Source organism: Bolinopsis microptera, chromosome 8 (genome assembly GCF_026151205.1).
Source record: "Bolinopsis microptera isolate Bmic1 chromosome 8, MBARI_Bmic_1.0, whole genome shotgun sequence".
Classification (NCBI taxonomy): domain Eukaryota; kingdom Metazoa; phylum Ctenophora; class Tentaculata; order Lobata; family Bolinopsidae; genus Bolinopsis; species Bolinopsis microptera.
The window spans coordinates 10,396,151-10,422,204 of record NC_087079.1 but is presented as its reverse complement, the minus strand read 5'-3'; the positions used below and the strand labels follow the sequence as shown (position 1 = coordinate 10,422,204).

The following is a 26,054-nucleotide window of genomic DNA, read 5'->3' as shown; positions in this document are numbered from 1 at the left end:
AATACAGGGAAAAAATGTGTAATTATGACTCGGCTAGTTAACTCTTCTTAACTATCTGTCAAATGCTACCACAGACTTTAAATTGCTTAATGTTCTAGCATGAGGAAATGAACACTTTAAAACAATTCAAACCGGGAAAAATATTTTTATGCATGCGAGTGTCTTTACAGTCTACATGTAAGTTTCAAGAAAGAACATTTTCTTGCCTTGATTTCAATCAATGTTAAATCCATTACTGAGCTGAGAACGGTTGCAATAATTCACGATTCACGTTACATTATTGTTAGTTATCACTCAATAATTCGGTATCAAGTAAAAATAATATTCGGAAAAAGTAATTTAGCAATACCTCAGCTTTTTAGTAAATTATATTGGTGTTTAGAAATCAGGGGATAAATTCGAAAATTTGCAACCATAATCCATCCGAGATAATGGATTAGACTGCAATCTAATGATAACTGATAGCGATAAGCGGTCCCGGCTGGCTCAACGACCTAAATTAAATTATATAAAGTATGAAGCTGTTCATTAGCCTTTTAAATAACCTCCAGAATACTATCAAGTATCGTACTGGCTCAAATCGATTAAATAGATTGAAATGATCGTTTGGTTTAATGAAACATACGATTATATTTTAAGATAAACAAAGAAAGTCTATTTTTGTTCACAGCTATTGAGTTTGTTAACCACTACGTGTTTCGCTTCTTTATCCTCGTCCTGTCCTTCTAGCTTCTTCTTCCTTGATAATATATCAACATCTCCAGGAGTTTCAGGAACAGATCTTCCCGTGGTGTCAGGAAGGAACCAGACCGCCACACATGCCAGCAAAGATAAACCCGCAAACAGGGCTAAAGGCACCCTCCTGTCTGTCAGCCCATACAGCAAGTTAATGTAGGGACCAATGAAGCTGCCTATCCTGGCACAGCTGGAGCAGAGACACATTATCATGCCCCGGTGTGATGTCGGAGCTAATTCTCCAGAATACAAGTACATCATGATGAAAGCAGCTCCAGATCCCATGCTTCCAATAATGCTGGCCAATGTTTCTAGACTCCAATCATGGGTGAACTTGATGTCCAGCGAGGCGATCGCATTCATGACAATAACCAGTGCAAAGAAGAAGAGTGTAGCCCTTTTACGTCCGAGATATTGGCAGCAGGGAACACAGATTACAAAAGATATCCCCTCACCCAGAGATGAAAAACAGTAGATACTGTGCAGATCATTGCCCATCTTGCTCCATCCAAACTGATAACTGTAAGAAACCACGGCAGCACTGAACCAAGCAATCATTCCGATGAGAGTCTCCTTTAGCATAGTTGGGTGGTATTTGAAATCTTTGACCTGCTGTAGGTAGGACTGATTCCTCTCTTCATAAACCAAATCAACATTGTCAAGGGAGACTTTGCTGCCATTCATTTTGGCCAGTAGCCGTAGAGTTTTCTTCGCTTCTTCCTCTCTACCCTTCATCAAGGAGAACCTCGGGGACTCAGGGAGAGGAAGTAAAAAGAAGGGAAGAATTGCAACAGCATTCACGCAGGCAACAGCTACATAAACATATTGCCACTGATGAATAAAGTAGCTGATTCCAATCAGCGCAAAAACCCCAACAGACCACCCAAGAGTGTAGAGATTACTGATATGGTTTCTCAGATATGTAGGTGCCAGTTCAACAATCCAACAGTACGATCCCATGTAAGTAATACTTTGCCCTAATCCGTATATCAGACGGAGGAGAAGCAAGACCAAATAATTGTTAGCGACAGAACTGACAGAAACGGCAACCAATACCATAAAGCTGCCTATTGTTGCTCCTCTCTTTCGGCCTAGCCTCTCATACAAACCAGTAGAGCAAATAAGACCGAGAAATGTGCCTATAAAGAATACACTGGATAACACAGACAACTTAGCTTCATTTTTACAGTAAAAGTCCCATTCCATGGAAAAGGTTTTCATCTTCGATGTCCACTTGAAGTCTGATCCTGCGACTAAATCATTTTTGCACATGTTTTCGTAAGAGTAGAAGTCTTCAGAAGACCCAGCTGATATCAGGAGATTAGAACATGTTTTAGACAGACAAGTCCATTCGTTGTAAGGGATGTGGCCGGTGAAAACTGTCAAGTACGTAGCAGAACCAGTGTTAACGATCGTTAAGCACGCAGCACCAAATATCAACACCATTTTCAAAGTCACTTTGACAACAACACGATCAATCGCTTCTTCTATAGTAAGAGTCTCTCTCGAGGAATCATTGGCTTTGAAGATTTCGGAGTCACCCGCAGCCAGAGCTGCGTCAGCATGAACCACCATCAGAACTACCTTGAGAATCAACCAAGACGACAAAAAGTTTTAACAGAATTAATGTGGTACGAGAAGTTATGAAACCATGCTAGATTTTACAAGTTAATCTCATTGTCTAAAGCTGATTGAGTAAAAAATTAAAATTCTAATCTTATGAAGGAAAATTATAAAGGAGAGCCATTACTAGTAGGTCATTGTTATCCTAAAAGCTGATTGGTTAGATAATTTCTAGTCGTGAATGACCAAATTAGCACTAGTACAGATAAATATTAAGGTTGCAAATTGATCAGGGGTGTTTATCTTAATCTTATCAATGAAAAAAAATTGTTCAAAATCACAAATGTTCTCCATCAGATAATTGGTAAATTACCTGAGTAATTTTGATATTTGTTGGATATCTTGATCACACGACTCTCAACGGTACGTTATATTTCCAGTGTTGTCGTTAAAAAGGAACAAAGGTAAAAACACTAAAATAGCAGTTTTTGATTGAATTTTTGTTCAAAGGTGGATATTTAAAAAGTTTAGTTCTGTAGTTTTCAATTATAGTGACAGATGATACTACATTCTTCATCGCCGATTCAAATTGTACCAAGTAAGCTTAATTAAGCATAAGTGAAATCGCCACCAGCAGGTCTTCAGTGCGGTTGAAAATGAAACACTTTTAATGTATGTGTACATCAGTTTGACACATTCATCTTGTATCATGTACAATATACATAGCCACTGGCAACTCTGATTTGAACCTCCTACCACACATTTCTTACTGCGTTCCCTGGACAAAACATTACGAATCACAATTTTGTTGAAAATAAATTTTGTTAAAGAGTCTGACTCAAATTTTACTTCGATAATTTCAACCACACATTAAGTAACTGGCTAATTACACGAAGCCGAAGGACCTAACAAGACTAGCGACGGTGAAGCTAATGTGTACCAGACTTTGTTCGCTCGTAGCTTCTCTACTCAAGTGTTGCTCCTCGATTTAACCCCGTTCACGGTTTGCCGATCACTCGGCTGAGTCGACCGTGGGGGCTGTATACCCAACCAATCTTTAGCTCAACCCAAGGATTGGTGACACAGGCGGGCTTCGAACTTGTAACCTTTCGATTACGAGCAGTACAACATACAAGCTACCATTAGACAACCAATCCATTGAACTAACGACCCAAAATCCGGAATGATTTACTATTTTGTCCTTCTCATTTAACAACGATGAAAATAACTTTACGAAATTTAAAGGGCTTAGACTAATTATACTCCATGAAAATGAGACGAAGCATGCTTTTATCGTGGTATTAGTGAAACCACCAACTCTTAACTAGGACTACGCGGTGACATCCAGTCTCAATGTAATTAATCATACTAAGAAATCACTTAGTGAGTCTTATCCTAGCGATGATTTCAGCTATCCTGTTTTGCATAATTTTGGGGTCTATCGACCATACAGGCACACATCGGAGTTGTGCCTCTAAAGGGAGATGTAACAAACAGACTCGATGCAGTTTGAGATCTTTTGTTCTACTTACCTTACTCGGGATTGTTACGACGGGTTTATTAACGACCGGTTAAAATATGGTTCGGGAAAAATATGGCGAAATTGCTCAAAACCCACCACATTTTCCCGGTCGCCATTTTACCGGTGTCCAACCTTTCAATTTTAGATTCAAATATTTTGTCTCATATGTAAATTTCCTTATTAGAGATAAGCAGGTTCAGAAATTTTCGCATTGCTAAAACTTGTGAAACAAGTCGAATTATCAATAATTGTTGAAAGTAGACTCTAGCAAATTCGTTGTTTTGAATTAGCATTACATGTTTACGTGTATCAAATAACCATTATGACTCAATTTGTAGAAAATCTTCGAAAGAATGCATCGTTCACATTGTTTAGAATTATGAATAAATGACTGATGAAACTGATTCATGTTATTGACCGTTTTAATTAATTCGAGTTTTAATTTAACTGTTACTTTTACTTTGAGTCCTATTTCATTATGTAGAGATAGTCAATACCTAAGAAATTAAAAATTGGCCTATTTAAATCAACTTTGACAATAAGGATATATGACAAGAATTGGGCAAAAAGGTGAATTTTTTGCAATTTTAGCCAAATGAAGTCGAAAAACCTACAACAAGTGTCCCAATAGTCTTCTTTAGTGAATATAAGACAACCATTAAAATATGAGCACCCATACCCCTTGGGAACCCTAAAAGCTGAGTCGGCGGGTTTATTAACGACCGGTGAAAATGTGGTTCGGGAAAAATATGGCGAAATTACCCTAAACCCGCCACTTTATCCCGGTCATAATAATCCCGAGTAAGGTAAGCGTTGGGATCGCCTGCTCTGTACTTTAGTAACATTCGCACAATTATATACGACTTGATAATATGGTGCAACATTTGCTTCTTTTCAGACTTCTAGAAATATCTTTACATCAATCTTAGTTCGGGTGTTATACTTTCAACGTCACAATGCTGCCACCTTACTACATATTATTATCCAACTTCTACTTATTGAGGCGTTTCTGAGGTCCATAAACTGGCTGACTAAGACTACAGCTCGAAGATTTTCCGTGCGTTTATACTCTGTTTGTATTGCACATTGCGGCTGTTTAGCATTAGAATTAAGGAACTGGCGTTTAACCATCTGCCATTACACATTCTGCGTCCGACAGTAATTCTACTGCTCCGATTTACAGACGAGTCTGAAAACTCAAAGTATGTAAGATTTTGTATTTTGTTTGTACTTCTACTTCTTGTTTAGAATTTGCACTTGCCAGCTAGCTTCATCAGGTTCGCGAGCTTGAAACGTTCTTTGATATAGTCACTGTTAAGGGAACTGTAGTTCTTAGAAGGAGTTAGGACTGTACTTCATTGGATTGTTGAGATCGATAAGTTAGCGTAAAACTCTGCTGCCGAGGAAATGTGATTTCCCTCCAGAAGCTAATGCTTTCTAGATCACCCATTGATAAACGTTTACTGCCTACACTAATTCAAAAGCCCAGCAGCTTCACTGTTGAAGTTACAAATTGTAGCAACATGTCCGCGATGTTATCCTCTGGTTTGGTTTAGCTTTAGCTGGTATGTATTTCCTGTTGGATCGATAACACGGCTTATAGTAAGCTGAGATGATATTACTAATCAATCACAAGATCCACACAATTTTTGTCACGTGACAGTAAAGCGGAACTACTCCACTCATTTATCAGTAAAGACAGCACTTTTTACCAGGAAAATAAACAAAAACAAACCTCCAGCAATCAGCATGTACCTTCAACTGTATGTGACCAATGACATCGTCATTACAACCATCTACAACCTTGTCTAACCAATCAAATGTCGCTACACCGGGCACGTGAAGTGATTGAAGCAGGTTGTGGTTGACAGCTGCAGAGTGCAGCTGCATTTATGTGCATACACGGACGGACGTCGGATAGCCCGCGAGACGTGTTACTTATTAATCAGTTTTAATTATAATTTGCTCCGGGACCGTCGAACTAGATTGCTGATATTGCGTGTGGTTTTGTATTTGTTTGGCTCAAGTTACTTCTCGTTCATGATTTGAGATAAGAGTTAGAAATTTGTTTAGTAATAAGGTTGTGTCAATCAATTGGACGTTACTTTAAACTTGCTGGTGAATTACAGGCTGATAAAGGTCAGCTTCAAATGTGAACTTAATAAATACATTTACCAAGACGGTGACGTTATACATTTAGTCTACTCTCCATTTCCTGATGTGAGAGTTGGTGAGTCTACCATGAACCATGACTCTGTTTGCAGGGACAGTGATGGTTACAGAATGGACCCAAGGGAACTTTCACCTGTAGCTAATAACGACTCTTGAGAAGTTCCATGCTTACAATAAGGTCCTATATCGGAAGAAAGATTCAATAGTTACCGATAGTGCTGTCTAGCACCCCACGGTGGAAACCTCGTCCGTGATAGGTCACACCTGGCCTTTATAATGATGAACACTCTGAAACAATGGACACAATGGAGACTTTTGAAAGACTAGGAACAAAGAGGCTTTGTTTCTGTCGTTCCCGGTTGGTTGATCCTAGGAAAGTTACCTGGAGTGAATAAGATAGTTTCTAATTCCATTGTGTGTCTCCGTAGCCGTAGTTTCGCGTCCTCTGCTGCAGGGCTTTGCAGGTTTGAGGTCGGGGTTGATATTTGGTATATGTTATTCTTAAACTGCTCATTGTCTGGAAGTCGAACTCGAAGGGGATAACCCAGTGGAACTAACGTTGGCACTGTCTAATGTTTATGGCCTCTTAGTTTTAGAGCCTCCCCAAAAACTACTTTCTCGTTCAGAGGGTAAAAACCTTCGGTGCAGATTTTAACGAGCAGACTCTGCTGCAAACTTGTCTGCTGAGTAGACTCGACAGACCTGCTTAACAGAACAATTGTCTGAGCATACTTGATAGACTTCTAGTATACTTGAGTTAGTTTCGCCATTTCTTACTCCGACAATATTGTAGGTTGACTCGAGCAGGCTTTAGACTCTGCCAGCTGAAGACGATTTACACAAGTATTTTGAAAGCTCACGCTAATAAAATCCTTTCGTATCACTTATAGGTTTTAAATATTCTCCTCCAGGCTCTGCCATAGCTTATATTTTACCCTAGTATAAAGCAAACTGTGTGCTCTTCAGCGCATATTGCGAGCGATTTAACCAAATGAAATTCATATAATCAGATAATACTAATACCTGTATCGGTGACGTGGATCTATTTTGTTAATATTAATAATTTTTGAAGCTAGATGAATCTTCTCGCCATGACAGGTGGACGAATAAAACTTTCAACACTACCATTAAACAAATAATTTGTGCTTCTTGGGAAGCTGTCGTGACAGGAAAATGTATCAATCTCCGATATTCCGTTTCATTAGCAAGTATATTATAAGTTCAGTATTCAGCTGTCAGTGTCGAGCAGAGGAGATCTAACAATCTCAGTGAATGTCAGAATCAATAATCATAGACTTCACTTCGTTGTATGCTCTTAAAAATCATCTATCCCCTTTCTTGGATCTTATTCGATATTGTGGTATACTTTTCACTGGTGAACTGAATTGGCACAAGTGAAATTGTCAGAGTTTATTCCGAAATTAGAATCTTGATCTAGGAAAACAGGGCGTGACAATTACATGGCCTTACAACCGCCTAAGTAGCGAAGCTGGAACTCTAACTCATGGCGCCACCTCCCATATTAATGAGATAAGTCAACTCCCTGAATTTGTTAGTACTTAGTATAACTTGCATCAGACTCCGTTATTCGCGCCATCCAGACAGTTCCAGGATACGACGCTACGTCTCACGATCTCTAAACGATCAGCTACTGTCACGTGTCCTGGCGAGGTTATTTTATTAGCTGTGAGCCATATCTCGTGTATGTAGGAGGTTATTTTATTGGCTGGGAGCCATAAACCACGTGTCTTTGATACAGTTTTTAATTGGCTAGCGTCCAAGATCGATCTGACTGGTCGCGGTTAAATCCTCCCCTATATTTGACACATTCTCGATCCTTCGATGATAGGTTCCGTCGCTTTAACGCACATTTTGATCCATATTGGTGACCACCGCATAATTTCACCGCAGGATTTCTCTGGAAATCTGCATGCATGAATATTTGAACGTAAAAGACTTAACAATTTTCACTTTGCCTTGCACATGTTTTGTAAAGGCTGCAAAGTTTTACTTGCATACTTCTTTCTAGTTTTAGACGACATGATTACGAGGCGACATGTGGTGTGCTTTGGGTTGAGCATTGAGCAATTTCGCGAATTACCGTTTGGTCTGCAGTACTGCTCCTCCGAGTTATAGGAAGTGTAGCTTTACATGCTTATTATTGACATTTTTGGTGTGACCAGGTCCATGTCATTTTGTCATGTCTTAACAGAAGAACTTGAGAATTAGAGACGAACTTTACATTAAACTTTTAAGTCGTGTCAATCATGACTATACTTGATAGTTCAAATTACAAATTTGCACTCTTGCACTTTTGCAAGTATCTTTACGAAGTTGTTGACTTGTTTGTTGTAGTGTAAATCTCTAATATACTCCAAAATGGTTGGTGCTAATGAAACAGTTTAGTGCGTGACCAGACATTTCAAACTAGGGCAAGTAGTGCTATTTTATATTTATGTCCCAGTGCTGCCCTTAAATTAAACATGGTTCGTACTTTAAAAAACTACTTCATATTAGTAGAAGAACTTGGACTGAAGTAAAACTCCAGTCCAAGCATTAAATTTGAAGAATTTGGCCCTCTATCTTGGCTACAGCCAAAATATCTATCCTGGTCGACCACCGAATATCAAACTGCGGCGGACGTTCACAATTAGGGCTGGTCAATATACTCGTTATATACGGCCGTCAAAATCAAGAAACTCTATTTTTCGGGCAGATTACGCACAATTTGTAAGTCAGACAAGAGGAGACTATTATGGGTTTTATGTCAAATTCACGTCAAAGTACCTCCACTACCGTGGTAACAACCCGGTAGCAACCAACCGTGCCTTTTTGTCAAGTATTAAACAACCCTCTGCCACGTGATGCCATACTCCCCTGGAAACTTGCTCGTAACTGCTAACAACGTGACCTCCAGGAGCACCTCTAATTGGCTCCTTCAAGGAGGTGAGAAAACATTAAATTGTTTCAGCTACACCACCGCTTTTATTACCCCTTTGTAGCACTGAGAACTTGCTCGGTAGTCCACCGACTCAAGAGTGGACCTCCATTTTTGTCTCATCGAAAAGTGAAGGCTGGTTGACGCTCTTCATTTAGTGCAGACGTTAGGAACTCTCATGTCTCTAACACTCTAAGCAATGGTCTAGTGGGATGTGGTTTATTGTGCAATTTGCAGCAGTTGAGATCACTTCTCTTTTTTCCTTCTTCTCATTACTTTCTCTTTATTTGACACTTCATTTCCTTGACGCCATTTTTTGATATCCTGTCATATTCATTATGTTGGGTAACTTCGAATAATCAGAGTTCATGCAGATGAATGCTTAATTTAAGTATGTGAAACTACCTTTTCTTCCTGTTAATCTCTGAAATTAAGCTTCCGCCTTTGGTGATTAGAAACCGAACATTGCTAACATTTTAGCTGAAATCTGACCCTTCACAGTCAAAGATATGCTAATGGGTAATTAAAATCATCATGATTCTATTACCACCTTCACTGCCATGCACTAGATATTATCATATATTGAGATATACACTTATCTGTGTTTATCACTTTTGTGGAACCCCTCCAACTTCTCAATTTCAATATTTTCTAGCTGCCTGATCCCTGATGGCTGTCTGGGTGGGAACCGGTAACTAAAGCCAAACGTTTGTTGTCCAATTATTCCCTGCACTTTTAGTAATGTACGGCAAATATTTCAATGTCCATTAGGATTAGTATCTCGGAGGAAAAATGTTTTCTAATTTTAATATTTGCCCTGATCTGCACAAGCTTCGTATCGTTTCTGAGTCATATTTAGGGTATATTGACTCTTCTTGATGAAACAAGGAAGCCATTGTTGTTCTTATTTGAGTTTGTAAAATGTTGTAAGATTTCTCCGATCGTCTCACATAGTGTGGACCATTGTCGATTTGTCGGCTGTTTGCCCTACCACTGCACACATAGTCCTATAACAACTTGCACTTCTTTCAGTTGATTGTCTGTAATTGTATTGCATGCTGGTCCAGACCTACAAACGTTGTCTACAAACCATACAACTATAATTTATAACAACAACAAAATACAAGGGCAGGTCTCTCCCGGTGTTGGGATGGCCGGAGGTGCTTATATTCAGAACACACTTCCAAATTAGACACATTCTAGACACCTTCTATTTGTTAAACGTACCCCTCCTTTTAATAAAAAGTGCACCGAAAACTTGTAAACCAAATTATGTCATTGCGATAATGAGGCCTCTGCAAATAGAGCAGCCGTCAAAAACCACCCAACATCTGCAGACTGCACGTGTTGACAAGGACCCAAGCGAAACTGAGTAAGGGACGGGAACCGGGGAACTGGCAGCCCTCTGTAACCGTCCACCATTTGACAGAGTCACGAACCCTTACACACACCTCCCTACTACCATTAACCTGTTCTTCTGTACTTAAGCCCGTCACCACCTTCTTATCACTGGGATCATCTGTCCTCATCTACTTGCTACTGCTAATGTGGGGTTTTTGTACGGCGCTGTTATTTGGCGACCAAAGGGGGCCTGCTGAGGGCTTTTCTTTGTGGGGGTTTCTCAGGGAAGCATTTTGGTGGGTTTAATGTTCTGTCTTCTTCTTCAGTAGACTGTGCTAATAGTTCTGTAGGTTGGAATTATGGACCGTAATCTACTCAGGTTAATTTTTATTATCGACTGGTATAAAGCGTTGTTTAGGGCTGGGTTGGTTGATTTAGCAACAAATATTATGTCATCCGGCGATGATTCTGAGATAGTAGATCCCAACCCATTATTTTAATATTTTATTTGTTGTCATCAACCTTGAGGCATGTAATTACGGCTACGCGAAAACTATACCTCAACTTACGTCTCTACAGTATACCGATAGTAAAACTGAGTTTATTAATAGTAATCAGGCCAGCGCCGATAGGCGGCTGTTAAATTGCCCTCCTATTACAAATAAGAACCCTTACTCGTGTACCACTTCTAGTTCCACTTCTCACTATATGCGTTCTTGTGACGTGTATATTGTTTATTACTTCCTGCGTATCAGTGATAGTTCACGAATTGGAGTTTTTAATAACCGTCTAGTCACTGTTACTGTTAGGAAGTGTCTACATCTAAAGTTAACGGTAGCTAATATAACGTTTTATACTTTTATTATTAGAACACCAAACTTTCTATTACCATCATGTTATTGTTAGCTCCACTATTTCCTCTGTTTCCCCGCTACAACAAACATAACCGCGCTGTGTTTGTCTTTAACAGAACTGCAGCCTTCTGCAACACTCAGGGTCACGTGCTACTTCACGAACAGTTTTCCAGACCGGCATTTGTTTCCACAAAGCCGCTGCTCGACCAACCAGTCGCGTGTTGTGCTTTAGGTGATGTAACCTGTCATGTGATGATCATGTGACATGGAGTCTTTGAACGTTGATGCACATTCATTGTGCAGTCTTTCCTTGGATTAAAAAGGTCTATAAAAGGATCTAAACAATTGCTCTGTAGGTTCGATCTTTTCTGCTCTTTCCTCCGTGCAGTGGAGCAAGTCTTTGTGTTATTTAATTCCCTTCTTTTGCTTGTTTTATTTGATTTGGCTTCGGTTAAGTGACGTTATGGCCATTATTACGAATTCTACCAATACTGATAGCTAAGTGATTTGCCAATGACGTTTCTGGGCGAATCTTCTGCCGTTTAGGGCATTGGAGGCATGGCTAATTTTAGCTTGAAAGCCCACCGTATAGCCCTTTGCCAGACCTTTTACTCCGGCCGTCAACAGTTCGCGTCCGTCAGTTTTCTGTCGTCTCAAGAAACAAGGTCTTACAAGACACTGCACCAATTCTAAGGGGGCCAATTACCCTGATTGGTGTTGATTGCCACCCAATTACAACCTCACTTTTTGACCCCGGCCCAGGCACTGGCAGGATTTCGATCCGGCCACTGCTACCCTCCAGGGACATTGAGCTTGTTGAGGCATTTCAAGTCCTCTTCAGGGCACTAACTCGCACGACAAGTCTTTAGTGTTGCTGTCACTCAGGCGTGAAGTGCTGATTGGTGCGGAGTTGTCTAGCGTCTCCCGAGACCGTTGTAACCGTGATCAGACACTCTTTCTCTTTCTCTCACTTAGAGAAACCTGGTCTGCTACAACAGTCCAATTGTTTCGATATCATCCCCGATTGTTCCTGTCATCGGGTCTTAATTTGTAATTTTCCCTGGGAACATGGTTTATCGGTAACAGATGACACTTGTTAAACCACTTCCAAAGTCTCAGCTCACTTTGATAATATCTCGCTGCAGCAGTTTCAACTGGTTGGACCTCGGTGCCAAGTCAAAATCGAGCTTTTGGAATCTTTTGAAGTTAAACCGGACATATGATGAGCACTGACATAACCAATTTGTCTTTGAGGCATCTTATCCGGGAACAGTGACTTCACCATTGATTGCTACATTGCACAGCATGCAAGTTTGACACATATTCACAAACTATATTATTGGATAATTTTGACATTTGTCATATCAAGCTAATTCATAAACTCTTTTGTTTGGAGCCGACAGCTTATAAGTTCGACCTACCACAACTTATGTTTTAGTGGTTTTGCAATCTCTATTTCAACGGTTTTCTTGGAATTCATTTCCAAAGTGGATGGACGATGGAGAGGATTCCTTTGTTGTACCTCGATTGGTTGTGATAATTTTCAGAATAGTTCAATGTCTATGACCCCCTCTTTTGAGAAATTTCAAAACAAAATATTTTAATCTGTGACATATATCGCCCCCAAATTTGTCACTTGTGGTTTAAGGGCCCAACTTATAAGTTCAAACAGACTCATAGTTGTATCTGAAGAGTTGCAATATAGTCCAACATGAGAATGCTCTGGAACTTCTAGTGTTGTGTAAGAAATCTTTCTCTTGTTCGAAATGCGTTAAATCTGCAATTACTTCCTCAACTCAAAGATCAATCTCAGCCAAAGTATTTTGTAATTTAGTGTCGAACATCAACATGTGAGCATCCTAGGTATTTTTCCCGTCGGGTTGTTTTGAATAGTGATCGACTTTAATATCCTGAGGAATTTCTGCCAGTAGGTGCATTAAATCATGATCGATGTTCGTGGTGGAGATACGACAGTTCGTCCTGTGGAAGTAGGACTGACAGCAGGAATTTCTGAAGTGTAACCCAAATCATTGTCTCAATGTGTCTGAAGATTTATCGATGTTAACATTTCCGCAATTTTTGTCACCATGCCACCGTCAGAGCAAACGTAAAGCACCCAAAAATAGTAAAATAAATACTCTCCTTCTCCTCGATCCTTGGTTATTTGACGCACTACCAAATTCCTCCTCCTACTTCTCAAGTTTGGCCTGTAATCATGGTGTGAGGATGTGACCACTACCCAGCATTTCACCGCTCAGTGCCATCATCCTCCCCAACTACTACTTTCAAATTAGCTAAAGAAGTCATCGGGCATTAGTGCAGATCATTCGCGCTTGACAGCACCCGATCTTTTCCCAAAACTTACAAATGTGTACTCTCGTTAGTACTGTTTAACGTTTTTACAGCTGCACTCGGTTTTTGGTCCTGTTCACGCTTGTTTTTTGACTGCCGGAGAGACTATCAAAAAAGCCTAATGCTCAGTTTTCCTGTTTTTGTGGCGTCGTTTCAAGAGGTGATCGTCAGTTTTGGGAGGTCCTATAATTTGCACCTGGAAGTGAGAAACACCTGTAAGCGCTATTTGAACGGTTTCCCTATTTCAACAAACCCTCCCTTTTTTGATGATCCAACTGATTTTTTCGTTGTTGTAAATTATCGAGTCGTCACAAGCACTGTGGACACTATTTACATTGCGACACTGAATAAACTATCACACAACCAATACCTCATTTGTCAAATCCGTGTTGTCAAAATTTGAGACATCAGTTTACCAAAATGTTTAAAATCCTGGTCTTCACACTTACGTTCGGGGTAAAATTAGTTCCAATAGTCGCGTAGGATTGTCCGATATATTTACTGCTCGCTGACTCAGTAATTGTTTATCTCCTAAGCTTTACTGGTTTTCTTACATATAATATTGGTTTTGATAGACGTTGTACGATATCTAGCTCGGTCTTCCTGTGTGTATTGGGCATGGCAAGTCTGGGACTCAATTATTCAATTGTTATAATTTGCACCATTAATTCGATGTTAATTTCATGTGTATTTATATTTTAGTATTAATTTTTTATCAGTCTGGAAAAGAATATACAGACTCACATCGTTTAATAGAAGTTGTCTATGCTATTAAACATAATAATTTGTGTACGCATTTAAGGTGTTTTTCGCCCATAGAATTGAGGTTTCTCGAGTAAACACATAGTTGTTAATGTTAATACAGATAAGCTGTCTCAAACTCAAAGTAGGACTTGAAAGAAAAATGTCGAGCTTGATGAGGCTGTCACGGGGTAGCTGAAATTCCAAAGTTCTTCCCGCTCAAAGGAAAACACTGCCAACAAAGCCAAAATAACTGTTAACCTTAAAAAAACGCTGCTGTCGGTTGAAACCTTTTTCTAGTTTGTGTTGCTCATGAATTTCGGCCTAAATTTCCTTGATTGAAGAATTGTGTTACAAGTTGCAAACTATTCTATTCTTCAGCTCAAATTAATTACAAATCTATGTTGTACGTATTTCTAGAGACAATCATTGCATTCATCATCAATGTGTTTCCTGTTTTGTACATTGAAGGTTGTGATTGTAGTTATTTCCCCTTCATTCACCCCAATTTCACAGTTATAGCGAGATCATGGAGTTACGAATCTTGCTTGTTCAGCTAACATTGGTTTGGTTCGGAGGGGCTGTGTACTCTTCAAACATTTGCAGAAAAAGGTATAAAAATCGTAACTTTTTAAATTTTGACAACATTGTTTGAAAGCCCAACGTCTTTTGAGCTACCCAGTAGATAACATTAATTGATAGGTTTTTCATTTGTGAAAATTAAAAGGTTTTCACATTTTAGTTTAGTGTGGCATGTTCAGTCCTCAAAAGGCCAAAAGTTTTTTGCAAATTATCAGCGATGAGGTAGTACTGAAAGTGAACATCCTGCCAGTTGATTTGTGTTGAGTATGACGTTATCATCCTGTTAGAATGATAACATCACCTTTATCACTTATCAAGTTTGAGATCAGGATTATAAATAACCTATAAACATTTCAGTGACATATCAGTGACGGATCCGAAAGTCACGATCAAATCCTTCACCTCCTCACTCGACCTCACCAAGGAAGACATTGTCACTTCCAAAATGGTCGTCGGATGTCCGAAGGTTTGACTTATTTCACTACTTTTTTTGACAGGTTTCTTCTCCCTGTCTTCATCTCATTCTTGGTTCCTCCTAGCGATGTTTTGATGAAGTTCACTGAACTTGGCGCCGGGCACGTTCTAACCTTACTTTCTTTTTAAAAAAAGCACAAGACTTTTAGGCGTGTGGTTTCTCATTTCTCAAAATATATTTATTTTCTGACCACGATAGAGCTTCTTGTTCTTAACACCTATTTTCGGTTTCGCTCCTACACCCCAAATTGGGCATTTCAAATTAGCAGGCTTCTTTTCACTAAAGTCTCCACAAGAAGTATATTATAATAAAGAAAATAGACCCCACAATACATCTCACCCCGTCTGTCACACATGTATCTGCACACGATAAGACGCGAGTATATCTGACGTGCCCACTGCCCTGAACTTGACACACGAGTCCGTCCTCTCTCGACCCTGGTGCCCTAACTAACTGTCGAAATCCGTTGCCGCCCTGGTTGCTCTCTTGTCGCATGTTTCCTTCCAGCCAATGGGAGAGTAGAAGTGCGGTCACGTGGTTCGGGGGAACCAATCATTGTGGCGAGAGTTCCGGTGACATGACTTCGGGGTTTTTGTGTGTCGGGTGTGGGGGAGAGAGCATGTTATATAGGGTGATAAAGTGCGACATTTTAAATGGCACTGTACCGGGATAAAGCAGTGCCGAAGTGGAGTACTATAGATCAGACCTGAAGAAAACCAACAATGCTGGAGCGTAACTTCCGATCGTTTTAAAACCCAGTCTCAATTATCGATTGTTACTTTATAGCAAGGCCAAGACATTTCTGATGTAAGTCATCATCTTTGGCGTGATCCGGCCCGTGCTTCATTTTACAACTGTGGGGGATCATTTCTCACTAACTCTTTAACGACACACTCCTATTAACTCATCCCCATAACACGATATTAACAACCCGGTAACACTATTTTACCGGCTCCTTTACGTGTTAAAACTAAGCTCAAGAACATCACAAAAACGTAATTAAGTACCCGCTTTTAACATGAAAACGTGCCATTTCAGCGAGCTTAGTAACTTCTAAAATTAAAGGTTTCTTTGACAAAAAACCAGGATAGAGGCTTAGTACTGGTCATTCACACTGGTTGCGGTCGTACAAATCTGTAGGCCGAAAATAGTCAACCTGTTCCATGTTGGAGTAGGCAACATGGACTCCTAGTTAACACCCTGAGTCCTGACCAATAACTGGGAGTCAAGGCACTACATGATACAACACAAAATGTGTTGTAGCGCGGCCGTGGCTCATGATTTGAGTAGAAACTAATTTCACTCAAAAATTTAGCTGACACCAGCACTCGTTACTAAACATATATCAATATTTTATTAACGCTGACAAGTTCCTCCCATTCACTGTTCTCGACTAACGATCAATCAGCATAAAATAATATGAATGCTAGTAAACTAACGAGTATGACTCAGATTGTATAAAATTCTGGTTTCAGGGATATCAAATGAGAGTGGATTACGCGTGGACCTACCAAACATACGAGCAGCCAAATGGGAACACTTTAATAGAAGTTAACTGTTCCCAGCTATATGCGTTAGATGACAAACAGATCTGCTTCCAAGGATGCCCGTAAGTGACAACACATCATATCAGTGAATATTTTTTAAACTAGCTCGTCATATATCACTCTTTCGGAATATATTAATTAATATAAACGTAATTAACAAGGAGACTTTATCACCACGAGGCCACTGGGAGTAGGAGGTTGACGGTCTTTCTACTAACCAACAAACCGTTACCGCCAGGTTACCTAAGCTGGACAACGCAGTGGTGTCTCCCTTACCGTTCCGTTCCAAAGCTGGAGCTCCATATAACGAGGGAGAAATAGTTCAGGTTAGTGTTAAATGGAGAGGGGGGATCCTGGAAAGGGGAGCAAATATTAGTTATTTTAACTCTTTGCTGTACTTTAAATGGATCCTGAATTGAGATTTGAGAGATATTATGATGATTGATGCAATATCGTCAGTTTTTAGTTAACATAAAGATGGGAACGCTATTTTTAAAATCGCCAATATCTTGAACTTGACGAAGAATTTGTTTCCTTCAGGTGAGATGTGGTGAGGACACGATAGTCTCCTCGTGTAGACAGAGTTTGTGGACGAACCTGAGCGAGTACAGCTGTCCTAAGAGCAACACCAGCAGCAGATCCTTGAGTCTGGTGATAGACACCACCACCAATATGGGAGAGGAAATAACACAGGTTTGTGGATCTTCAAAGCTGATGTTTATCAGGATTTTCTGATAAATGTTGACATATTGTGTTATTTGACTTTTTGAATACCTAGTTCTTTTCTACGACATGAGAGCTTGCTCATTTAGAAATCTATATCCTATTCACGTTTGTATAACATCATTGCTATGTCTATAATCTTATAATGAACCGATAACTGTCACACGATCACACCAGCTAAATGACGTACACGTAACTCGTGCCAAGTACTTATAATGTCTGCCATTGCCCCATGAACACGTGCGTTGTACGGTTTTACCACCTACCTGAGCGCCGCGCCAATTTCACCACCTTCTTACCCAGCACTCGATCATTTGAACTTGATTTGAGGTCGTTCAAAAAGTCAACAGTCTGTCTTCTGTGATGTGTGAACGTCTACATGGCTGCTATGATTAATTTTAAACTTAGTCAGTGCAAGATAGTACTCGCAGACGAAGTTCTACACTACAAGCAGCCCTTCTAGTTCATCATCTCCAGAAAGAGAGAACCTTCTAGTTCATCATCTCCAGAGAGAGAGAGAGAGAGAAAGAGAGAGAATCTTATGATTTCAGCTCTTACCCGGACTGTCTGAGAATCAAACCCCCTAACTCCCCCTTTACCCAGGTGTACGATATAGCTGTAGGTCTGGTGGAAACTGTAACTAAATCTGAAGAGGAGAGACCGGTGAACTACGTGCTGGTTCCCTTCAACGATCCTGACTTCTATCCCATGTTGGTGACCTTCAACGGAACCATCCTCCTCAGACATCTGGGTATCATTAACTCTCATGGCGCCAGCGGGGGCAAGGTACTATAGATACTGGCTTGAAATTTCCAATATTTACATTCCAGTATTCCTAGTATTTTAATTGAGATTTAACAAACCTGGTGTAATGTATGGAATGCCAGAAATGAACGAGAGGAACTCACAAAAGTTCGCGGTCGAAGTGAAATCTTTAATGTTGCTGTCTAAATGTTGAGATCAGGACGTCAATTCGTCTCGATCATTTGTCAATGTTGGGCATGCAGTCGACTTAAAGGGTTATTGAAAATGGAAATTACTGCTGAGTAATTCTATGTCACACATATCATAGCCCTCGTGATACTATTTTGTATCAATTATTAAGGCATAAAGTCAAACCACAACCTACTACACTCTCGGAGTCTCGGTGCAATGATATAGGCCGATACTTAAAAAATTGAGGTACAGGAAATTGAGGTTAAAGTGAGGTTATGCTGTAATAAAATAACTCACTGTTTCCTTGACAGGACTGTCCAGAGTTGACGTTAGCAGCAATCCAGCGAGCAATACACGAGAGCTACTCCGGTTCAGAGATATTCGTCTTCACTGACGCCAGTGAGTACTGAATTAGGGATTACCCAATTTGTAAATAATCTTTTAAAACTATTTGATGTGCATGTGATTTGATGTAAAGATTTTGGTTTTAAACCACAAATTGTTTCTTTTTAACCCCAAAGCACCGTTCTGTGGTATATTTTCCGCTGTTAGTAAGAATTTATTTAAACTCAAGTTAGACTAAATAATTCTTATATCATCAAATAAGTGACAGGGGGTTGTCTGACTTAATCTGGTTTAAACTTATACCAACGTTAAAACCAACGATCTTACTTACTGAATGGTGTCATTTACTGAATGGTGTAACTGTAAGCTCGCGACGTTTCCTGCTTTATCTGCATACCGTCAATTATTTCCCTTTGTTAGCTCATCAAACATTGACTGAACAAGATTTTAAGATTTACGTTTCACTCCCCTCAAACGTTCATCCTCATTCATCACCATCTTCTCATCTCATCGGGAATATTATCTACACCTCTAGAGGATTAGATAACTTCCTCAACTTCCTCTGTGCTGCAATATTATACTAAGAGTTCAGCACGTAGCCACGCCACATGAACATAGTGTAAGGTTGACTTGTACTGTTTCCTATGGAGGACTCAATTACATAGAATAAAACTGCTCATCTAGGCTGCAGGGGACCCGATTCCTAATACGAGTTCCAACTTAACATCATGACATCTTGACAGCGTAATTGGTTTGATCAGCGAAACTGTCAGTGTCACTTAAAGCAAGTTACATCATGTGGGGGTGTCCTGATAAAGTGCTAACAATAACTGAGCCTCTTGTTTAGGGTTTAATTTTATTCAATTGTCAATGCACCCATATCTATTGCTAACAGTTACCCGGGGGATAGAAGTGTGCCCAAGTTTATGCTTACAGACGCTAACTACCAATAAACGTTGAGAGGGCGTGCTAGACCACCCATATAGCCATATCTACCGATTTGTCACATAGTCAAATTACAATTCACCGTTTTATGTAACAATAATCCAGAATAAAGTTAGAACTCGTGATTAAAGTAGCAAATTAAATTTGTTAGGACTGTTAAACTAGCTAACCCCTCAGGCAGCAAGGAGCCGGAACGGAAGGACGCGATTATCGAGGAAGCAACTCAAAAGCGGATAAAAGTTAACTTTATTCTGACGGGCCATTGTGGGGAAAACCAAATGGTGGACCAGGCTATGTACGCTGAGATCGCAGACGCAACCAATGGATTTGTGAGTAAAGTGTAGTGTGAACGTCTTTAGTTTTCAGCTCCACAAACTTTAAGACGAGTTAAATAAAACTTTTGCAATCGTCTGAGTGCGTTAATTCTATGGTTATGCAAAGTAACATGAAGATATAATATTTCCATGTGTTTGACCAACCCCTACTGTTACCAGATGGTGTCAGTGGCAAAGGCCCAGGTCCGGGAAATATCCAGTCTTATGGAGGGAGCCTTGATGAGGAATCAAGATGTAGTCCACCAAGTTATACACGTTGATGATGACGACGAGTATAACGTAGTTCAGGTAAGTTAAGTTAAAATTATCATTGTAGATATTTACAGTTTGTTCGTTCTGTTTTTATTGTACCTTTTTTCCTTGATCCTTAATCTCGACATTAAAATTTGATGTTTCCTTTAAAATTCAAGTCTTTGCCTGCTCCACCCAATTGTAAGCAAGCTAAAAGCTCTAATCCATTTTTAGGTTTCCCTCTCAATAACAACATTCCCCAGATCCCATGTGATAAGCGAGTACACCGGATGATAGTGAGCGTATCTTGTAGCAGTGTGAGGATCGTATCAGTATCTGACGATAAGAATAACGATATCAGATACCAGCATGTATCCACCTTGCGGGATATGATGACCATCAGCTTGCAGCCTTCTATTGCTGGTACTTAAATCTTCGTGGGATATTTTCATGATCACTATCAATGTTATATGAATGCAGCTGTTATTTCTCGTCAGCCAGCGAGCATACTCATCAGGTTGCCGAACAGGTTACCAAGTTACTAACCAAGTTAATATAACCAGGTTACTAACCAGGTAACTAACCAAGTAACTAACCAAGTAACTAGCCAAGTTACTAACCAAGTAACTAACCAAGTTACTAACAAAGTTACTAACCAAGTTACTAACCAGGTTACTAACCAGGTCACCACCAAGTTTCTAACTTTGTAACTTCCCCCTCAGAGTACGTTAACGTTAACATATCGTGCAGCGAGAGGGGGAGTGCTGTTGTAACCGCTAACACTGTTACTGATATCTCCTTCTCTTATAATTTCTTCCTGCACGAGGTTAGTTCATTTTCAAAAACGAGATCGTTAGATATATTTAAAACAATGAATCTTAATTTAAATCACTATTCATTGCTGATTGATTTATGATTATATTCTACTTGGATTGCTAAGATATATGTCTTAAAGCTAAAACTGATCAGTTTCATTGTCCCTCTAAATAGCCCGATCGCACAGGTTGACGACACGTTAGAACTAACAGAGACCCTAGACTCGGGCAGCAGAGCAGTGGTGTACGTAGTGTTCGGAGCAGCAGTGTATGATGTAGTAGTCAGCACAGTCATCTCAAATCAACCTGGCGAACCTGTTGCTATGAAGGTAGGATAAATGTAGGATGTATATTGTGTAAGATGTAGGATATCTGCAGATACAGACTCTTCTCGTGGTTCTGTTCCTTTTAAATTTAAAACCTGCACGATTATTGCACGTGTAAAAATAAGTTTCCATAACAGTTTACCCGTGAAGTTTGGAATAAGAATAGGAATGACGTAACCGTGTTGTTACGGTAGACTCACATATTGTTGCCTACCTGGCTGATAACAAATTAGGAACTTTAGAACCGCTTTCATTGCAAGTCACACCTCGCCCTGTAACACGCCGCCGCTATACCATTATTACCAATAATTTGTAAATTGCTTTCCAAGACAGTGCGAGATATATGCTGCAATTTTTGTAACATCAGCTGGTGAATTGCGGGATTCAGTTTTATTTTATTTATAGAGTTACAATGTGACCTAAAAATAAACATTTTGTGTCGAATGTCGTCGACACGAGCTCACATCCTTCAAGGCTCAAACATTAGCAACTTTCGAACTGGCACTGCATGACAGTATTAAGTTAAAGTACGTAGACATTATGTGAAATGCTCGATCTGATCGTGAGAACCAAACACTCTTCAATTACTGTTTACTAACAATAATTGTGTTGCTTCGGAGGGCAAAACACGGATTAATAATAACTTAAAATCCCCGGGTTGCACTTAGTCTGCGGTGAGCTGCGTGAATCTGAGAGCAAAACACAAATCAATTACTAACAAATATTTTTTTACTTCTGCTGCCCTCAATTACAATTCTCCAACCCGTTCTACACGACTAAAGACAAGTTTTACCTTTTCAGAAGTACCTGGGAGGGTACATGGCAGAGTTGGAGGTACCGGACTTCATTTTCCATCTGCAGTTCCAGGCCAAGTACTCGGGACAAATCATTCAGAGGCTCTCGGCTCCTGTCGTTCCCAGAATAGGTTAGTTTTTATAGTTCTTCAATTGTGATTTTCATGGAATTAACGAGATGGATCAGTTAAACAAATTTAAATTGTCTTATGGTATTCAGACTTGGGAAAAGCCGAATAGGATATATAAATATAACATGTGTTACAACTAACTGCAAGTGCAAAGCCATTGAATGAATTATTTGTGTTTAAAAGAGCCCAACTGACGGTTGCTGGACTTATTTCAACGATAGGAATCTTTGAGTCGATTTATTCTCAAAGAAAAAAGGAAATCCTAGATTCGCCCTATCATGAGCCCCCATGGCCGTATGTGTCGCCACTACCACTGGTACTGCTAGAAGAGTTACTGTTGTGAAGCAGATCACGTTTGTTAAAAACCCGATATTTGCAACAGTTTCCGAACATTTTATTGGCTGCACCCTGGCAGCCACGTGACTTATGAAATCGCTGCAAACATTCATGCGAAATTGGGGGCCCTGGTTAATCGGAACTGACCTATTTTGATAATATATCCTATATACGCATCGGGTTTTATGAAGTAAATGAGCTTAAAAGCTTTTATTTTGGTATACCATACACTCGTGAAAATGATTATAAGTGGCATACAAAAAATTGTCAACGGAAATGTTAAAAAATCTGTCATGAAGCTATGAATGTTAGCAAAATTAGCCCTTAAAAACCTAAATACGTGTTTATTTTAAATATGGGAGTGACATTTTAAGCGGAAAAAGTCGTACAAAATCAGATCTGTGCTTTATTATATTTGAGTCTGACACTCTTCCCTGGTTCAGGTTGTCAGTCCCTGTCTACAACTACAGCACTTCCCAGTACCCTCCTCACTAAGGATCGGACAGTGGTCAGCTTCACGTGCAATAACGTGTGCGCGGCTCTCTCACACACAAACGACCTTGTCTGTAACTATGGAAACTGGACAAAGGAACCACCTCACTGCTCTGACGCTGGTATGTTTTTGTAGGATTACTATAATTCACAAATTTGTTACAATGGCAACAATGTTTTATGTTACCCTGACAACCGTATTACTATTACAACCGTTTTACTATTACAACCTTGTTACCATTACAACCATCAACCATGTTACCATGAAAACTATATAATTACCATGACAACTACGTAGGTTACACCTGTGCTGAGCTACCTGGACCTGGAAATGGAACTCTTCTCTACAAGAACCAGGTTGTCTACTCTGTTGCTGGAGCAAAGTGCGGTGAATCTGTTGAGGTGACTTTAACTTGGCAGCTTGAATTGTTGATATCAGGATTATTGGTTGCTTGATGATTGAGTTGGTTAATGGATGAATAATCTCACGATTTCATAAAATTTTCCGATATACAAGTCCTCAAAAATGCATCAACAATTAACAATAATTTCGATAGGAATGATAAAGTATAGTATTAAGAATAAAATTGTTTGCCAGGTTCATTGCAACACGTATTTTGAGCTGGACGGTGAGACTGAAGCCAACTGTACACCCTACGGCTGGAGTAACAAGAAAAACGTCTGTATACGTAAGTACCTGTAGGCCCCTTCAATAACCCTTCAAAGCAGCTCTCATCACTCACCGCTCAACTGGGTCTCTCACCCTTCACGGTCACCAGTTACTTCTTTACCCATTTTATTTACTAATCATCTATAATTAAATCTCCCCACATTTGATTGTATCACTGGCAGCTCTCCAGTTCCACTCTTTACTGACTCCTCCTTCTACTTTTCAGCGATGTCAGAGATGAGAACGAGGTTACGAGAGTATTGAGTGAGTGGTGGATGTGGGTTGTGATCAGCGTTACAGCTGTTGTCACTCTGTCCGTACTCAGCACTGTTATCTGTATTCTCGTCATCAGGGTTAGTCACTGGGTTAGATCGACTAGTACAGCGGAACAATTTTGATTATCGTCGAGCACAACTCCATATTTTTCCTACAGGGAAACATTTGGTATTGACAGATGTCCATGACAGTCGTGCCACACAATTTGTTACTGTTGTAAGCATTAACTCTCTGAACAACTTACTCAATTTGTTAAATCCTAATAAAGCTAACTTATAAAAAAGAGATCAAATTGTTTGATGTCAACCCTGTAGACTTATAGAAAAGTCCTTAATTCTTAAAATTCCTCAGCGAGGCAAGAGGAAGAGACCGCTGAGGTTAGAGTACGAGACCGGTCGAGGGAATGTCAGACTTCCTTCGGAAAGGGACGCTCTAAACTTAGATGAGGATCTGTACGAGGTGTGTTATAACGCGAGATTAATATCTTTCTGATACAACTTTCCTATACAGTTGACTGGTTATGAAATTTTCGCGCAATATTCTGTGTTTTGTTAATAGATATCTAATAACAGTGATAACACATAGCGACTCTATTGCTTGGTCTGATGACATACATGATAGCTGTATAATCAATTGTCTTGCGGGCTCGTGAATTATACAGGATAAATCTGTAATCCTAGCAAACACTATAACTAGCGTTATTCATGTAATGTTATAAGTATAACCCCGCTCCGTGTCATCCTGATGCACCATGTCAGTGTCATCAGCCTCAATCCTGACAGTTCAAAATTACAGTTCGCAAGATTATCTCCAGCTCAAGGTACCATATCCAATGCACTAATGCCAATGGGAACTGTTATCTGGATCTGACCAAACATACTCCTCAGGTAGTGGACAGTAACGGAAACTATCCGAACAGCTGTCAGTACAGTACAGGGTGTCAGCCCCTGTGTCCCACTGACTCCATGATCAGGAACAGGCCCCCGATGCCACCTCCACTCCACAGTAACTCCTACGGTAACCTCCCCAACAACATGTCCTCAAATCCCCTGTACAGTTGCAGCAGAGCTGGCAACACTAACGTCAACGGTTGGTTCAAGTTTCTTTCTTTGTTCTAACACATTTTTTTCCTGCTGTCTAATGTTTTTTGATTGATTTTGTTGTTCAATTATAGGGGAAGATTCAAATGTTAATATTAATTGTCCGTACCGTGTCCAGTAGGACTAGATGAGACACGCTTTCTATAGGTAAGTTTTGTGTCGTCAGGCCATGACCTCTCGGAGATCCAAAATAGCATAATTATGTCAGGTCCTAATCAGCATAATCGTATTGGTTGGGACTGCACACGAACTACTTGCATGATGTATTGGTGGGTTGTACGGTTGTCAGTTGTCACTGATAACCTCTACACTTATCATGACTGAAGAGCATGTGTTTCTAAAGGGCAATTAGTTGGCTACACCGGGGGAGGCAACTTGAATGTAGTATGATAAGATTACAACTGAATGTCCTGTCATAAAATCTGGGGACTTGACTGATCATTTATAGATGATGAATAGAAACGCATTTAAATCATCCTTGCTTCATTTCTTAAAGTTTTAATCTTGCACGAAATGATATAGTAATGAATGTACAGGAGGAGGTAACGACTATATGCCAATGTCTGGCGACATCAGATCCAACAGTATGATATACGAGGAAATGGCAGCCCAAACTCTGACTCAGCCCGCCAACGTAGAGGACTACAACGCATACGACTATGCCATCGGTCACGTGTGAGAACGTGCGCTACAATGGCAACGCATGACGTCATAAATATGGTGACGTCACGTGAGTTAATCGCCCTATGCAACTGAAGTATTGATGGAAAGATATCA

General features: G+C 39.9%; 2 protein-coding genes across 2 annotated transcripts; one reads left to right on the top strand and one right to left on the bottom strand.

Moving 5' to 3' along the window:
- Window positions 1-42: 42 nt before the first annotated feature.
- Window positions 43-2,330, bottom strand: LOC134819722 (solute carrier family 22 member 2-like). The gene has a single exon (XM_063829819.1). The coding sequence runs from the start codon at window positions 2,308-2,310 to the stop codon at window positions 655-657; it is 1,656 nt and encodes a 551-aa protein (XP_063685889.1). The 5' UTR covers window positions 2,311-2,330; the 3' UTR covers window positions 43-654.
- A 12,817-nt stretch (window positions 2,331-15,147) lies between these two features.
- Window positions 15,148-26,054, top strand: LOC134819120 (uncharacterized). The gene is made up of 19 exons (XM_063828892.1): window positions 15,148-15,266; window positions 16,751-16,884; window positions 17,061-17,148; window positions 17,363-17,515; window positions 18,149-18,331; window positions 18,793-18,880; window positions 19,949-20,100; window positions 20,266-20,394; window positions 20,601-20,760; window positions 21,060-21,163; window positions 21,341-21,481; window positions 22,280-22,403; window positions 23,183-23,353; window positions 23,530-23,633; window positions 23,830-23,930; window positions 24,137-24,254; window positions 24,529-24,636; window positions 25,065-25,266; window positions 25,814-26,054. The coding sequence occupies exons 1-19, from the start codon at window positions 15,246-15,248 to the stop codon at window positions 25,954-25,956; spliced, it is 2,424 nt and encodes an 807-aa protein (XP_063684962.1). The 5' UTR covers window positions 15,148-15,245; the 3' UTR covers window positions 25,957-26,054.

Bases quoted from the DNA above. Each gene is read 5' to 3' on its own strand.
- LOC134819722 (XM_063829819.1), bottom strand. From the start codon at position 2,310: ATGGTGGTTCATGCTGACGCAGCTCTGGCTGCGGGTGACTCCGAAATC.
- LOC134819120 (XM_063828892.1), top strand. From the start codon at position 15,246: ATGGTCGTCGGATGTCCGAAG. The intron at 18,881-19,948 runs GTGAGTACTGAA...CTAACCCCTCAG, and splicing joins ATTCGTCTTCACTGACGCCA to GCAGCAAGGAGCCGGAACGG. The intron at 23,354-23,529 runs GTATGTTTTTGT...ACAACTACGTAG, and splicing joins ACCTCACTGCTCTGACGCTG to GTTACACCTGTGCTGAGCTA.